At 42.4% G+C, this 16,207-nt stretch overlaps 1 protein-coding gene across 4 annotated transcripts in view; it reads right to left on the bottom strand.

The window, feature by feature from the left end:
* Window positions 1–528: 528 nt before the first annotated feature.
* The window catches only part of arnt (aryl hydrocarbon receptor nuclear translocator), a 35,824-nt gene continuing 20,145 nt past the window's right edge, over window positions 529–16,207 (bottom strand). Inside the window, exons 11-21 of one of the 4 annotated variants that reach the window (XM_080750187.1) lie at window positions 15,947–16,081; window positions 15,769–15,843; window positions 14,894–15,045; window positions 13,597–13,695; window positions 11,929–12,010; window positions 11,060–11,307; window positions 10,408–10,570; window positions 7,984–8,161; window positions 7,132–7,256; window positions 6,733–6,820; window positions 529–4,675 (exon numbers count right to left, since the gene is read on the bottom strand). In XM_080750187.1, the coding sequence (XP_080606313.1) occupies window positions 6,737–6,820; window positions 7,132–7,256; window positions 7,984–8,161; window positions 10,408–10,570; window positions 11,060–11,307; window positions 11,929–12,010; window positions 13,597–13,695; window positions 14,894–15,045; window positions 15,769–15,843; window positions 15,947–16,081 (1,341 nt within the window). In that variant the 3' untranslated portion in view covers window positions 529–4,675; window positions 6,733–6,736. Of the gene's footprint in view, window positions 6,821–7,131; window positions 7,257–7,983; window positions 8,162–10,407; window positions 10,571–11,059; window positions 11,308–11,928; window positions 12,011–13,596; window positions 13,696–14,893; window positions 15,046–15,768; window positions 15,844–15,946; window positions 16,082–16,207 lie in introns of all 4 variants that reach the window. The other 3 variants (XM_080750186.1, XM_080750188.1, XM_080750189.1) reach the window with 3 other exon arrangements.

Here is a 16,207-nt window from a genome sequence, read left to right as displayed (position 1 = left end):
AGCTTACACGGAGGCCTTTAAAAGACGTGGCCTAAATACAGCTAGGTTGAACTGTGCCATAAACAAACCGCAATGATTTACCTTTGGACACTGGCTCTACACGAGTGTCACATGTTTTGGCAGGTCACCAATTTCAACGTAACACCCCCATGCTGGAGGACAGGTGACGGAGGAAGCAAGGAGTCTCCTCTGTCATCTTGTCCTCCGTCATTAATGTCAAAACTCACGTTTCTGCCTCCGCGCAAAGTCCTCTACACTCCGACATGTCTCCTTTCCGACATGTTTCCATTCCGACACTAACCCTATCTCTAACCCTAACCCTAAACCTTAGGCCCATGGGAGTGTCGCCACTCCGACAATAAGAAGTCAATTTCGGAGTGGCGACATGTCGGAATGGAGAGAGCCTCCCACCTTGGTTCAAAGACCAACTGAAGACCATGCTGTATATAGTATACAGTATTATCATGGATGTGTGTACTATATAAATGGTATTGCTACTATAGTATAGTGATGACTCGGCTCTTTTTGACAATATAACAATTTAATAAAAAACAAAGAAAACATACATTTGTCTGCCTCTGCTTGAAGAATTCTTACCATTTCATATACAGAATATTCATATATTTGTGTTTCTATGTGATATAAACTGCAGTTTAAAAGAAACAACCTGACCCTCCAAACCACATATTTAACACACACACACACACACACACACGCACGCGCGCACGCACACACACACACACACACACACGCTCGCACGCACATGCACACGCACAAAGTAAAAGGGATCAAATGTAACCACTTTAAACCTGGTGTCTCCATTTTGGGCTGAAATTGTCAAGGATTTACAGGGGGAAAAAACATTTAAGTAGCATCGCAACATATTGCGAGATTTTAGATCTCCTTTTTTCCAGATCACAAACAGTTTTTTTAAAAATAGGGGCTTAAGTGGTTAAGCAATTTACAAACGCCATAAAAAAATAAGAGACTCCAAAACCTTGGCGTGCATAATCTTTCTGACCAACGTGATTGTCCGACACACAGGGTTCCCACACATTTTTACCAATTAATTTCCAAAACTTTTCCAGAATATTTAACCCAATTTCCAGGACTTTATAACAATAATTCAGCTCAATAACGAGTCGCTTACTCCTAAGCGCAATGCCCAAAGACAGGTAGTGTATGCCAGTGGTTCTCAACCTTTTCAGGCCGTGACCCCCAAAATAATCATATTTTAACTGGGGACCCCGGCACCCTGACGAGCACTAAGAGTAGAGGAATTTTGTATAACACGGTTTTGTGAAAATGCCTATCTACATGCTCACAACGCCTTGCGTTGCGAGGCGTTGAGAGCATGTAGATCTGCTATTTTCACAATTTCTGCCTTTAATATTTGACAATTTGGCCAATGTTAAATTTGCCATTTCAGAGGTATTAACAAAATCAATAACCAAAGACAATGCATAGCTATTTTTTCCAGGACCTTCCAGGACCCTTGATCAATTCCAAAACTTTTCCAGTACTGGAAAAATATTTTTCAAATTTCAAAATATTTCCAGGAATTTCATGACCGTGGGAACCCTGATAATCTTTCTGACCAACGTGATTGTCCGACACAGGAAGCTCTTTCTGAATGGATGTGATCAACAAACACTTCAGTCAACGGTCCAAAATGTCTGCATGGCTGAGACAACATCAAACATGATGTCACTCTGTTTCTAATTCAACAAAACCCTGATTACACCGTTATCAAAAACACCCATATCAAAAACAGACCTTGTTTAAAAAGGAGACCAACGGAGACAAGACATTTAAAAGGAAAACTCAAATTACAAACAAACGCCACTTAAAATGTAACATAGCTAACAAAACCATTCCATTTTCAAATAATTAAAAAAAGAAAACATTTAGAATCCTCAAACAATGGCTTTTTAAGGTTATTCCTGATTGTTAATTATTGCCATGAAATCTAATCTTGGATTGTATATATTTTTCTTCTCCTGTCTCCTACACAAGAGAACCCAGGGTAACAGACAGAATGGAGGAGATAAAGGAGTGAATGTGACATGCTCTTCTAACTAGCAGATCATTTTAACAATTAAATAAGTTCACCATGGAAGTTGTCCCAGTATGCGTTTTTCACCATAAACTAGTGGACATAAAAGCTATAGCGAAGTGACCCCAGTTATTGTTTTTACTTTTTAACATATGTTCATACACTTAGAATTTTAATCCAAGTGCTCCAACATGTCTCCCTGAAGGTAAATGTAAATACAAACAAATATTACCCTGAATAACATTGACAGGTGTGTGTGTGCGCACGCGCGCATGTGTGTCAGTGTGCGTGTCTGTGCATTGTGTTTAGAGTAGACATGCAAGGTCCATGATGTGGGGATCAGACAGACAGAAGCACGGACGGACGGACAGACAGACAGACAGACAGACAGAGACAGACAGAAGGAGGTGGGTTTGCGTTCTCCACTCTGTTTCCTGAGAGTTTAAAACCAATGAACCAATCGGATCGATCATCCAGAAGCTATTGCGGATCAATAACAGGTCCAATAACATGATAGAGCTCCTAATCAAAGCCTGAGAGAATGTAGTACAATTCTACGATTGAAAGGCCTTTGTGCGTGAGTGCATGAGTGTGTGTGTGCGTTTGTTTTCTCTGTAGCCATACGTTGTACTGCGTGATTGTGCGTTTGTGTCTGTACAACATTTTGACTGTAAGAATGAATACAACATGATCAATACAAGAACATAATCAATACATCAACATGATGTCAGGGACAACCCCTGAAGCCCTTTACATCTGCTTGTGTTAAATGGATACAGTAATATGTAACATATGGTCACTGGAGCCAATCTACTTTAAAGGACAACTTATTTTTTTTTTACAACAAGGGTTCATATTTTAGATTGTTATAAAAGAATATAAAAGATGAGTTAAAATGTTTTCATTTACTCCTTTGTATCGTTTTAGAGATTTTCATTATTTTGATTTCAGTGGCTGGGGGCTAAATATGTCTTTTTACACAGCATAAGCCCATTCCCAAGATGCACGGTGCACAGCAATCTTTCATGGGCAGATGTGACTTCTAGGGTTACTGTAAATAGCAATAAAGAAATTGAAGGCTTATTGTGTCTAAAAAGACATATTTAGCCACTTGTACGCAGGCCCTCACATTTTAGCATGCTAAAAGTGCTGAAACAATAGAATGAAGTAAACGAAAACTAGAGATGTTACCGATCAATCGGCAATGGATCGGATCGGGCCGATCAAAGCGTGATCGGCGATAATCGGTGGTTTAGATCAAAAGGTAAATTCACCGATCCGATCCGATCGGTGCATCCGATCAACCAGCCAGCCGTTCAGTATGCCCACTTGAGGCCATTTTGGGGTATTGATTTCCACAGTGCCGAAGGAATAATTAGTTACTGCTTTGATAATAAATACATAGTAATGCTGGTAAATAACTATAAGGCAAATATATAAATGAATTCATGAGTGAATGAATGAATTAAAGTTAAAACATTAACATTTAGAAAATATAAATAATAACTTGATCGGATCGGTGATTGATCAGTATCGGGTGATCAAACTTTTGTGATCGGTGCTCGCTGATTGGTTCCAAAAAACCTGATCGGACCATCCCTAACGAAAACATTTTAACACTCACTTTTTCTTTTCTCTAATTACAATCTAAAATATGAACCCTTGTTGTAAAAAAAACAAAGTTGTACTTTAAATACACTCCAGTGTCAGCTCTTCACGCGTCCAAAGATAAACATAATGGGAGACGAATCCTAATGGACCCCTGAAATGAGTCCAGAGATGGACCCTAACCCTAAATGGACTCATTCAACTCATTCCGATCGAATTTGTTTTCTGATCGGGATGCCACGAAACCGACCTGACAAAACTAGTAATGATTAGGCTACAATAGCTGTTAAAACGCCACTCTACCAGTAGATCCTACTCCATAATGAAATGGCAGCTACGTTAGCAGCCTACAACAATACGGTCCGGGGTATTGTCAGGTGTTGTCGGCTCGGGTAGACCCGTGAAGACCTCTATCGAATGGTGTCGGCCCACTGGGGCCATTCTACTTTCTATACAATCCTGTAATAATAAGAAATATATACCGTCATTGTCGGGTGAAAACCTTGTATGTCCAAAACCGTTTGTTTTGCATTCATCATTTTAAAAATGATATAAACTAGTGAAAACAGAAGATCTACAAGCACACAACGCCTCGCACCGCGAGGCGATTTGTGCTTGTAGATCGGCTGTTTTCACTACTTTTGCACGACTTGTATGATGAAGCAAGGCTTTACTCGCGAAAGAACGTACACATTTGAAACTTGGATACGAGGTTTCCACCCGACTATGACGATATCGTCTCTCTCGGCTGGAAACCTCACGTCCAAAACTGTACTGTTGAGGATTAAAATAAAATAAAATTAGCCGATCAACAAGCTAAAAAAAGAAAACGCACTGCTGCAGCTTTTGATAGTTTTGTGTGACGCTGTATGATGATCAAGTGTGGCAATCATTTGAGAGAAGGACAAAAAAAACACAAAATGTTTGAATATGGAGGTTTCTGCCCAACAGCAACGATAGGATCACTGGAAGCTGGTGTTGTTGCTGCAGAACCATGTTACTGTAGCATCACTAAAGAACAAGAGAGATATTTGGTTGGTGGTCGGACATGATACACAGACCAGCCTGATTGTCCTCTTTGTTTTCATCCAGGCAACATGTCTTGGATTCAATCATGGTTGATGCTGGACCAGACTTTTAGTCTGGGGTTGGGGTGCTAATACGGTATCCCTGGGTGTTTGGAAAGAGCAACGGCGTACTTTTCATTACCGCCATACAATGCAAACAGAGATAAATCATCTGTCCATTGAGGCCAAGTTCCAAGACTTCTTAAATCTGTGGCAATTCCCCCTTATCATGGTGTGGGTCTTTAACTCATATAGTGCCAATCCCGAGAAGACTCGTGAAAAATACTCGAGTATCACATGGTGCCAATCCCGAGTATTCTCGTGAAAAGTAATATATTACTGTAACGGCGGATACATTACCGAGAAGAATGGCCGGAGGTCCGGAGACGAAATCCGTCGCTGATTTCGCATCATCACGGCTCCACGAGCACAAAATAGTCCCATCCATAACATTGAGGTGGACGGGGGATCTCATCTTTAATGTCCATTATCTCAAAACTACACTTTAGAAGCTAGGATGGAGGCAGATGCTCGCTTATGTTACACAGTTATAAAAGCTCCGGTCCGCCATTACACAACTCCACGTGGACAACGATAGGTTCCGGCGCAGGACGCGATGACGTCAGACCGGAAGTGATTGCGCTGTGGACTTCTGGCCTTCAAAATAAGATAACGGGGGTGATGCCAACCTGAGACTGGCATCGTGGACTTTATAATCCGTTAATTTCATGGGCACTAAATGAGTTAAGAGAGTCTGTCTGTCGGTGTGTCTTTTCTGTCTTGTGTATCTGGAACTAGTCTCACAAAAAGACAAGCATATTGCATAATATGATATCTACATTGTATATTGATATCTACATTGTATTTCAATGGACAGTTTTGTTTCCAGTGCGGATGACATTTTGTTTGATATTCCAAAAGGAAATTCAACACCACAGTAGTCTGGCGTGGCCAGATTGCAATTCCACAACCTCTGAAAACAATTCCACAACCTCTGAATGCTATACGGAGTCTGGAACTACACCTCCCAAAAGCTGAGAAAGGAAGCCGTTCAGTCATTTCCAGTCACAAACATATATTCTAAAATATATTTTCTGCCTATTATGTGCTTCGAACAACACAATTTAAAATAGAACAAATGTTCTTTCTATAACACGGTTTTGTGAAAATAGCCGATCTACATGTTCACAAAGCCTCGCGTTGCGAGGCGTTGTGAGCATGTAGATCTGCTATTTTCATAATTTCTGCCTCTAATATTTGACAATTTGGCCAATGTTTAATTTGTCATTTCAGAGGTATTAACAAATAACCAAAGACAATGCATAGCTATTTTTTCCAGGACCTTCCAGGACCCTTGATCAATTCCAAATTTTTCCAGTACTGGAAAAATATTTTTCTAATTTCAAAATATTTCCAGGAATTTCATGACCGTGGGAACCCTGAGAGTATCTCCCGTCAAAAGCAGGGATTCTGTCCAGGATGAGCGTCGACGTGCCTGGTCCCCCTCGCGGGTTCGGGAAATTGAAACGTACGGAGTGTACCTTTAATCACCCAGTGATACCGTATACCTGGGTCATTTTTGGGGACAGTTTGACGGGCCGAAAAAATGAACACCGCCCAACCCTATTATACACATACAGTAGCTTCAACATGTGAGACCTGTTGCATGGATAAAAATACATTTACACAGGGGAACTCTGTCCTCCATGACACACTGTATGGCTTTACACGCTCATATCAGACAGACAGACAGACAGACAGACAGACAGACAGACAGACAGACAGACAGACAGACAGGGTGAATAGTTTTAGTGTCTCATTATGGGAGACAAACCCATCATTGGATTCTCTGATGAATTAACATATTTAACACGAAAGAGAAGCCATCAGATTCAATCAAACAACAGTCAAACAGGAGAGGAGAGATAAAGGACAAGGTTAAAAGATAGATACGACAGAGAGAGAGAGAGAGAGAGAGAGAGAGAGAGAGATTGTGCTGACGTGGTCATTCATTGAATGAAGGGTAGATTGGAATCTCAAAGTCATCGTTGTTGAAGTTGGGAGGCTGATCGAGAATAGACAGCACATCCTAGAGAGAGAGAGAAGAGAAAATGAGTTAATACAGAGAGAGAAAGCAATAAAAGCACCTTTCTACTTTGACAATCATACTTAACTACTTTACACAGTTCAGTACACACAGTCTTGTACCTTCGCCTTTTGTTTTTGCGTTTTCCAAATATTTTTGGAAATAACACATTTATATCTTCCTTATTATGTATCATTTCAGCTGCCGGCAAACTGACGCGTTTTATGACCCAAATATGCGTGCCCGGCGGCTATTAAACGTGATCTGTGCATCTCTAAAGGGCGGGCAGACAGACAGACAGACAGGTTTCGTACAGGGAACATGTCCTGTGTGCTGTTGTGTGGAAGTTGTTGTTGTGCGTTGTTGTTCTGTTGGCTCCACTGGGGCCACACTGCCTCTGCTGGTCTGGAGGAGAACTGCACCTCCGACTGGGAACCAGCTGAAGAGAAAAACACACACACACCCCAGCACGGTTTATTCACCAGGTCACCACTTTTATCTAGGATATTCTCCATAATTGTAAAGAACACACACACGCAGGAGGTGATGCCCTAGGCCAGTGTTTCTCAATCTTTTTTGGCTTGACTACCCCCTTTCCCAGATGTTTTAATCCAAGTACCCCCTTTACCCGGCAACAACATTTTCCTTATAAAACTGAAATTAAAACCATAGGGGTATATGATGCTATGATAACCCCCTTTTCAAGAATATACAAAAATATACAAAAGAATCACAAAAAAAAAGAAAAGGGAGTTAGAGTTTCAAACCGTGCCTCCTGAACAGATTTATTTTCAACACTGTGGCCATAACATTTTAGTCCAGTTTTCATGTCAATAACTTAAATTCAAACAACATTCAAACACATTCCAGTTGCCTTTGTAATTTGGATTAGCAACTAACAGGCTTCTGCAAGTGTCATCATCATTAAACATAACAGTAAAAGTTTTGTTCACCTTCTAATTCAATTGTACTTAATTATTTAACAAAGAATAATATCATGATTTATAGATTACTTCTGTTTTTCTTTTGGGAGGGCATTTTCTGAGTACCCCCTGCAGTACCTCCACGTACCCCTAGGGGTACACGTACCCCCATTTGAGAAACACTGCCCTAGGCAACTGCCATGCACGCACACAAACAAACACACACACACACAAGTGGCATACCATATCCGTTGGCGTTGAGACTGGGTCGTGTGATGGGGGGGTAACTGGGAGCACTGGGAGGGGGCGGGGCTACCGTGCCAGCGGTCACCTGACCAAACGAACCCGCCGACCCTCCGTACCCGCCCACCATTCCCACAAACTGAGGAGACATGGACTTCACTGCCTGGGACGCCACCTGCTGGAAGGATATGCACACGCACACGCGCGCGCGCGCACACACACACACACACACACACACACACACACACACACACACACACACACACACAAAGTGTCCCTGGTGTCACTACCAAGGTTCATGGTGATTTTAACCCATTAGACCAGGGTTCCCCAATAGGCGGCCCACGGGCCATTTGCGGTCCGTGGGGGGCCCACACCAACCCCAGTAATAATGGTGGTGGTATAAGAGCAGCAACAACACTAGCATATCGTCGTTGTCGGGTGGAAATCTCGTATCTCCAAATGTGTACGTTCTTTCGCAAATCATACAAGGTCGTCGCACTAAAGTATTGAAAACAGCCGATCTACAAGCACACAACGCCTCGCGGTGCGAGGCGTTGTGTGCTTGTAGATCGGCTGTTTTCACTAGTTTAAATCATTTTTAAAATGTTAAAGTTATACCATGTAACTTTTTTTATAAAACAAATCTTAAAATTGTCCTAACTGTTAAATCGCTAAAGTTTTAGAACCCCCACTCCGTTAATTTCAGCTTCTAAAGCCTTCTCTTTATATGTTTTCTATGAGCCGTGAGGGGGGGAGAATTTCGCGGCAAAATGACGTCATCTGCATCATGTGTATACGTTGGCCAATCATATCGCGGATCATAAACACATGGTACACTACCGGCCAATCACAGGTGCATCTTGCTGACTTCTCAGGAAGTAGCTTGCCTCAACATAACAACAACATATACTCGGGTGAAGGAGTCATAGAGTATGGAAGGAGTCCGTTTCTCCGGAATGCCTGAACGCACAGGAACCTAAAGATAGATCTCGGCGAGCTGCAGGCGGACGCGGCGGTGAGAGACGCGGCCGGAAGACGAAAAACGGCCGAAAGACGCGGACGCGACCGCGGTTTGCTATACAGCTCTGACCACTAGTTGAGCAACTTACACAGTATAGCTTTAAATTCAAAACAAACGGTTTTGGACTTACACGAGTTTCACCCGACAACGACGAAAACTGTCGCTGGAGTAGTGGGAATGCCACCGTCGCCCCCTGCAATGTTGTGGCCCTCGGCTTGGTACCCTAGAATTATTCGGCCCTTGGGGAAAACTAATTGGGGAACCCTGCATTAGACCTTATTGGCCGATTCTATAGTGTGGTTGCCCAACAGGGCAACACATTATAGTCCTAGGGAAACTTTATAGACCTCTAGGGTAACTGTTTATATACCTCTAGGGTAACTGTTTATATACCTCTAGGGTAACTGTTTATATACCTCTAGGGTAACCGTTTATATACCTCTAGGGTAACTGTTTATAGACCTCTAGGGTAACTGTTTATAGACCTCTAGGGTAACTGTTTATATACCTCTAGGGTAACTGTTTTTATACCTCTAGGGTAACTGTTTTTATACCTCTAGGGTAACTGTTTATATACCTCTAGGGTAACTGTTTATATACCTCTAGGGTAACTGTTTATATACCTCTAGGGTAACTGTTTATATACCTCTAGGGTAACTGTTTATATACCTCTAGGGTAACTGTTTATATACCTCTAGGGTAACTGTTTATATACCTCTAGGGTAACTGTTTATATACCTCTAGGGTAACTGTTTATATACCTCTAGGGTAACTGTTTATATACCTCTAGGATAACTGTTTTTAGACCTCTAGGGTAACTGTTTATATACCTCTAGGGTAACTGTTTATATACCTCTAGGGTAACTTTTCCGCTGCCATTGGAAATGGCAGGGATAGGAAATCAATGGGGAATCAAGGGGTGTGGGAATCAATGGGAGTGGGAATCAATAGGGAATCAATTGGTGGAGCTTCACATGACAGTTAGCTTACTGTAGAATATAGTCAGCAACTGTCAGCAACCACACTCGCAATTTCAAATTGCATCTTTCTAGTTCTCGTTTATTATTATTCTTATTTATTACTTGCGCCAGCAGAGCGTGCAAGTACTGCGTTCGGCTGCGTATGTAGGTATGTATGTATGTATGTATGTAGGTAGGTAGGTAGGTAGGTATGTAGGTAGGTAGGTAGGTAGGTAGGTAGGTAGGTATGTAGGTAGGTAGGTAGGTAGGTAGGTAGCTATGTGTGTTCAAGCCCGTATCCCAATCAGGGACCAGCATTTCTGGCAATCATTAACAGCCAATGAGGGACCAGAATGTCTGGTGATACCAGGAATGGGGAGCACACCTCATGCGGTTGTCTTAACGGCTTCATTGATTTCAAATGCAAAAAAAGCATAATACCTGGTTGTTAAAAGGGGGCGTGGCTCCTGTCCATGCCGTGGCTCCACCCCCCTGCAGGGGGGCGGTGCTGGGTGGGGGGCCGCCGGGCTGGGGGGCGCCGGACGAGGAAGGGGGCGGAGCTCCGTTCTGCCTGGAGATCTGGGCCAACATCTGCCCTGCTGACCTGAGGACGCCACACAACCACATGATGCTGGATATTACATGGCGGAATGCCCATATATGGACATACTGTGTCAGTCATCTCCATATCTGGGAAAAGTTACATTTTTGCCATTCAAGTCAATGGAGTATTAATCTCTCAAGGACATTTTCTCTGATGCTAAGGAACAAAACAGAGAGGGCGCTGTTTTTCACTTTTCTTTGACGATGGCTAGCCAGATTGATGGAGAATTAATTCACTAATAAATGAATATAACTTAGCAAAATACATGCAGACGAGTCCCGACAAACACGGTCGATTTGTGTGCCACAAAAGATGTTGGAGTCGTTGCTCTGCAAAATAACATTTATCCAGAAAGATGGAAAGTATAGTATAGTCTGGTTGCCCTACTAAAAAGCCCCCCAAAACATCTTAAAAACAGAATAAAACACACACACACCCACACACACACACCCACACACACACACCCACACACACAGACAGTGTGTGTACCTGTATGTGTCGTTGGGGGTGCGTGTGGGGGTGTAGTTGTTGTTCTGGGGGTACATCTGGCTGGGCGGGGTGGAGGTGGAGGGCAGAGCCTTGGTCTGGTCCGAACCCGGCACAGGGACCGCACCGGAGACCGGACCGGGAACCACCGGAACGGGACCACCAGGGTACATGGAGGAGTACAGATCCGGCTTCTCCAGAGCTTTACTGTGGTCCGGACCGGCTCCCGCCGGAACGGACTGGACAGACATCTGAGAGAGAGGGAGATAAATTTGTAAATGGTGCATTTATTTTGTGCCTTTATCCAAGGCGCTTTACAAAGATTGTGCTTTACATTCACCCATTAACACAAAAGTTCATAAACCGATGGCGGAGGAAACCATGCAAGGCACCAACCTCTTACTTCTACTGCACTACATCTCTGATTTAAATATTCAACTTTTACTCCACTACATTTATTTGAACTCTTTAGTTACTAGCTACTTTGCAGATGTAAAGTTAAAGTATGATATTATAAAACATACATTAAACGCTTTAGCCCTATTTAGTATCTGGGCTATTTGAAGACGATCTACAAGCTCACAACGTGCCACAACGTGTCACATGAGTACTTTTTCTACCACTGTTCAAACGTTTACCTTAATTACTTTTAATGAGATTATGTTAAATATCTACAAGCTCAACAATGCATCGCGCCTCGCTTTTTTTAAACGCCACCAAATGTTTTCAGGTGGATTCAGATACATTAAAAAATTCAATATGAAAAAAAATATACACATTTCAGTAACCTGAGCAACTGGTGTATATGGTTTAACTACTTAACGTGCCAACAACTTCTCATTTACATTTTTCCACACACACACTGCACTGACCTGTGGCATAGTGATGGCTCCTGGCTCGTAAACGTTTTCTCTTCCCCCGCCGTCTATCTCTGCCTGTTGCTGCTGTAACTGCCTGCAGACAGACAGACAGACAGACAGAGGTATTACAGTTAGTCTATTGAACAGTTTCATTTACGGTTGTCCATGTTTCCTCCACCGACGACTGAAAGAACACCCCGACACCATCACCGTGGCAACCGTCAGGAGACGGCGCTAACATGCTACACCGCTAAAGAAGCTACGCCGTCTGACCTCCGTGTGAAAGGGATTATGTCACCAATTAATGCAGCGTATACCCATTTAGTCTGTATTTAGTGTCACAATCATCAAAAAGGTTTATTTAATAAATACTGAATATGTTCAGGTTTCAATGTGTAAAGGAAAAGAGATTGAAGATCTAAAGTGAGATCTTGCTGGGGTCCAATTTTGACAAATGTGTTCAAACTTAGGGATGCAAGGGTTAATGTGGGTACTGTCTGATATTATTAAACATAATCATCAAATCCATCAGACAGTCTACATTTCCCAAAAGGAAATGCTTATATACTGTATATACAGTATATACAGTATATATCTGTAACAAGTATTTGTCTGGGAATGGGTTTTACTGAAGGCTGAGACTCAATACAGTACAGATGCATTATAGGTGAAATAATCCCTTAAACCTCACCGTCATAACATTAGACATCACACATGCACACACACGGCAGTAACAGCTCATGACCAGTGCAATTACACTCAGAAATAATATAAGGTGGCCCAAGGCTCAATCAGAATCAAAATCTTTCATGTAAATGACCTCAATTGGAAGAGAATATTCTGATCCAGCCTGATCTGAAGGAATTCTGGTTGAGAGCGGTGGTATAAAACCTTTGATAAACGCTTATTCTGATCGAACGGTCATTGACTTTTAACCTCTACTTGCACAGGAAGTCACCTTGAAACCATCGAGATCTAAATAGTCCGGTCAATCTGTGGTTTGACCCAAAAGAAATTGCAATAGTAATCATCAAGGTAAATTCAGGGGGTTCCAGTTGGGGTCCATTCACTTACTATACAAGAAAAAAAGACCCCCCAAAATCTTAGCATGTGAGGGGTCTGACTAGGGGTTTTTCATAATTCCTCACATGCTACTTAAAGTCTTTTTTCCTGTATAGTAAGTGAATGGACCCAAACTCAAACCCCCTGGAATTTACCTTGATCCACTAAATATATAATTCACAACTTTTAATATGTTATTTGGATGACCCAAAGGATCATAAAAAAAACCTGAATGATTACTATTGCAATTTCTTTTGGGTTGGCTTTTTTTTCCCCTTTTTTGGCTTATTGACTGGCCTAAAAATAGCTCAAACTGGTGCAGATACCGGTACTGCTGCTGTGTCTCACACACTCACACTCTCTCTCTCTCTCTCTCTCACACACACACACACACACACACACACACACACACACACACACACACACACAGACACAGACACAGACACAGACACAGACACACACACACACACACACACACACACACACACACAGAGGTCTTTGGAGGTCAGGCGTTCCCAGTCTCCCGTTAAAAAACACCAATAAAGCCGTTGCTCCGGTCCATGCGGCGGTGAGGTGAGGAGAGGAGGAGGAGATGTTTGAGAGGTCAGGTGGTCTCACCTGCTGGCTACCTGTCCACCGCTGGGGGGAGCAGAGGGACTGCTCTGTCCCAGGGAGGGGGGGGAGGAGAGAGGGGTGAGAGCGTCCTGGGAGGACGTTCTGCCCGCCCAGGACCAGAGAGAGAGAGAGAGAGAGAGAGAGAGAGAGAGATGAGGGATGGATGGATGAGGGAGGGAGGGATGGATGGAGGGATTGGGGATTATCGTGGGGGGAGGAGGTAGAAGGAGAGATGATCAACACTGGTGTATTATGGCAGTGTTTCTCAAACGTCTCCCCGTAACTCTGACGGTGTACAAATGGAACCAAAATGATGATGGTTCCATCTGTACACTATCAGTTACATACTTGCATGGGTCAATTTATACCCCTCCAAAAAAAGGAACCCACAGTGTCCCTGGAATCCACTTTGAGAACCACTGTATTATGGGATGGATTTAACAGATGGAGGGAGACAATGTTAACGGACAAGACCGATTTGTGGATCACAACTGCCTTTTATAAAACGAACAGACACATACGCAACACAGTTTCTGAGGTATTTGTACTTCACGTGAGCATTTCTAATTTCCAATACTTTTACCTCTACTCCACTACAACTCAGATACAAATATCGTACTTTCACTGCACTAAAATTATTTGAAAACCTTAGTTACAAGTTACTTTGCAGATATACATGATTATATTATAAAACGTGCATGAATCCACTTTAGCCCTATTTTATACCTAGGCTACCGTATTTGAAAATAGACAATCTACAAGCTCACAACGCGTTTTTCAAACATTTTGTACTTTGACTTTTTACTATATTTATAACTACATTTTGATGCCAAAGTTTTGTACTTTTACACAAGCACATTTCGAAGTCCGGAAAAGTATTTCTACATGGCAGTATTGTGACTGTGCACTAGGGATGGGACGATAAGCGATATTATCGTGATAAAAAACACTCACGATAATCGTATCGTATTTAATTTATCGTGAAATCGTCCTCCGTTATGCACTAGGATCAATTCACCTTTTATTTGCATTAAACTCTCTATTGGTAAAACATACTTTTAATATGCGTACTTGAAACAGTATTTTCTTCACTCTCTATCAAATCTCTTTGCCAAAAAATAGCCTATCTACAACGTGTCGCGACGCGTTGTGAGCTTGTAGATCGGCTATTTTTTTGGCAAATGTTCCGCCCCCAGGATAATGGCTGTCGGGGATATTTTGATCGTAAATGGTAATTTCTGTGGTCACAATAATGGTGATATGACATTTTCACATGGTCCCATTCCTACTGTGCACTGACTTGATGTTGGCGTTGGTACAGATGATGTACTCGATCTCCTCAGAGAAGGGGTTCTGGAAGGTGAAGGAGCTGGTCCTCATCCAGATCCACTCTCTGCTCTTGGAGCGGAAGCGGAACATCACCGACAGAACCTGACCTTTCAACTTCACCACCTGCGCGCGCACACACACCACACACACACACACACACACACACAATCAGAGAGTAGGTGTATACAGGGATTAAAAGGGGATTTCTGGGATAATTTGAACCACAAACAAAGTGTGGGGGTCAGAGAGTAGGTGTATACAGGGATTAAAAGGGGATTTCTGGGATAATTTGAACCACAAACAAAGTGTGGGGGTAAAAACATATCTTGTGTTGTACTGAAAAACACAATATGTCCTCATCAAAGTTGGTATGGTGACTTTATACATCGTCAGACACTTGAATGTGTCCTTATATTATCATCACGTTGCTCAAATACAGCTCAATAGTTTTTGACCATTAATGTGGAGATGGGGTGTTTTCCATCTAACTCAACAAGTTGGAGTTTGAGGATCCAATGGAGTCAGGAGGTTTCACATTTTTGGACACTGCTCCTCGAGATTTTGCCCTAAAATCACGCAAAGCAGTACACAGTATGTCTAAAGTCATGTCATCAACATGGATCTGTCCCATTTCCCATATTCCCTCCTGATTGGCTACGGCTGCCTTCTAAAGTTTGTGCATGCCACCTGACGGTCGCTTATCTCCCGATTAGGGAGTCTTACTGGTTTTAATGGCAGTAAAACATTGTGGTGTGAATGCAACCTTATATAAAACATTGCCACTGAAACTGAAAACATTATTCCACAGACAAACAGACAGACAGACAAACAGACGGACGGACGTACCTGCTGAAAACTGTCTCGGAGCAGACCCTGGTCTTCAGGGTGAGCTAGTTCTAGAATGTTCTTACCCAGGAGTTCCTGAAAAACACACATGATACTGTAGTCAGGTGTGTGTGTGTGTGTGTGTGTGTGTGTGTGTGTGTGTGTGTGTGTGTGTGTGTGTGTGTGTGTGTGTGCGTACCTGTGGCTGGTAGCCTACGGTGTTCATACACCGGTGGTCTACGAAGGTGAAGGTTCCTTGACAGTTGTGACGAGAGATGAACTCCACAGGAACACTGATGCTGTTTATGTCCGACTCACTGGGACAACATGTCACCTACGCACACACGGAACACATGTGCACGCATAGAAAAAAACAAAAAGATGTTCAAAGCAATAAAGACAAAAACAACAATACAAAACACAATATCAGTAGTTCTTAGAAAATAACAAAATTATGGGT

Source organism: Nannobrachium achirus, assembly GCF_963921795.1.
Source record: "Nannobrachium achirus genome assembly, chromosome: 2".
Classification (NCBI taxonomy): domain Eukaryota; kingdom Metazoa; phylum Chordata; class Actinopteri; order Myctophiformes; family Myctophidae; genus Nannobrachium; species Nannobrachium achirus.
This window is presented reverse-complemented; position numbering and strand designations above follow the sequence as displayed.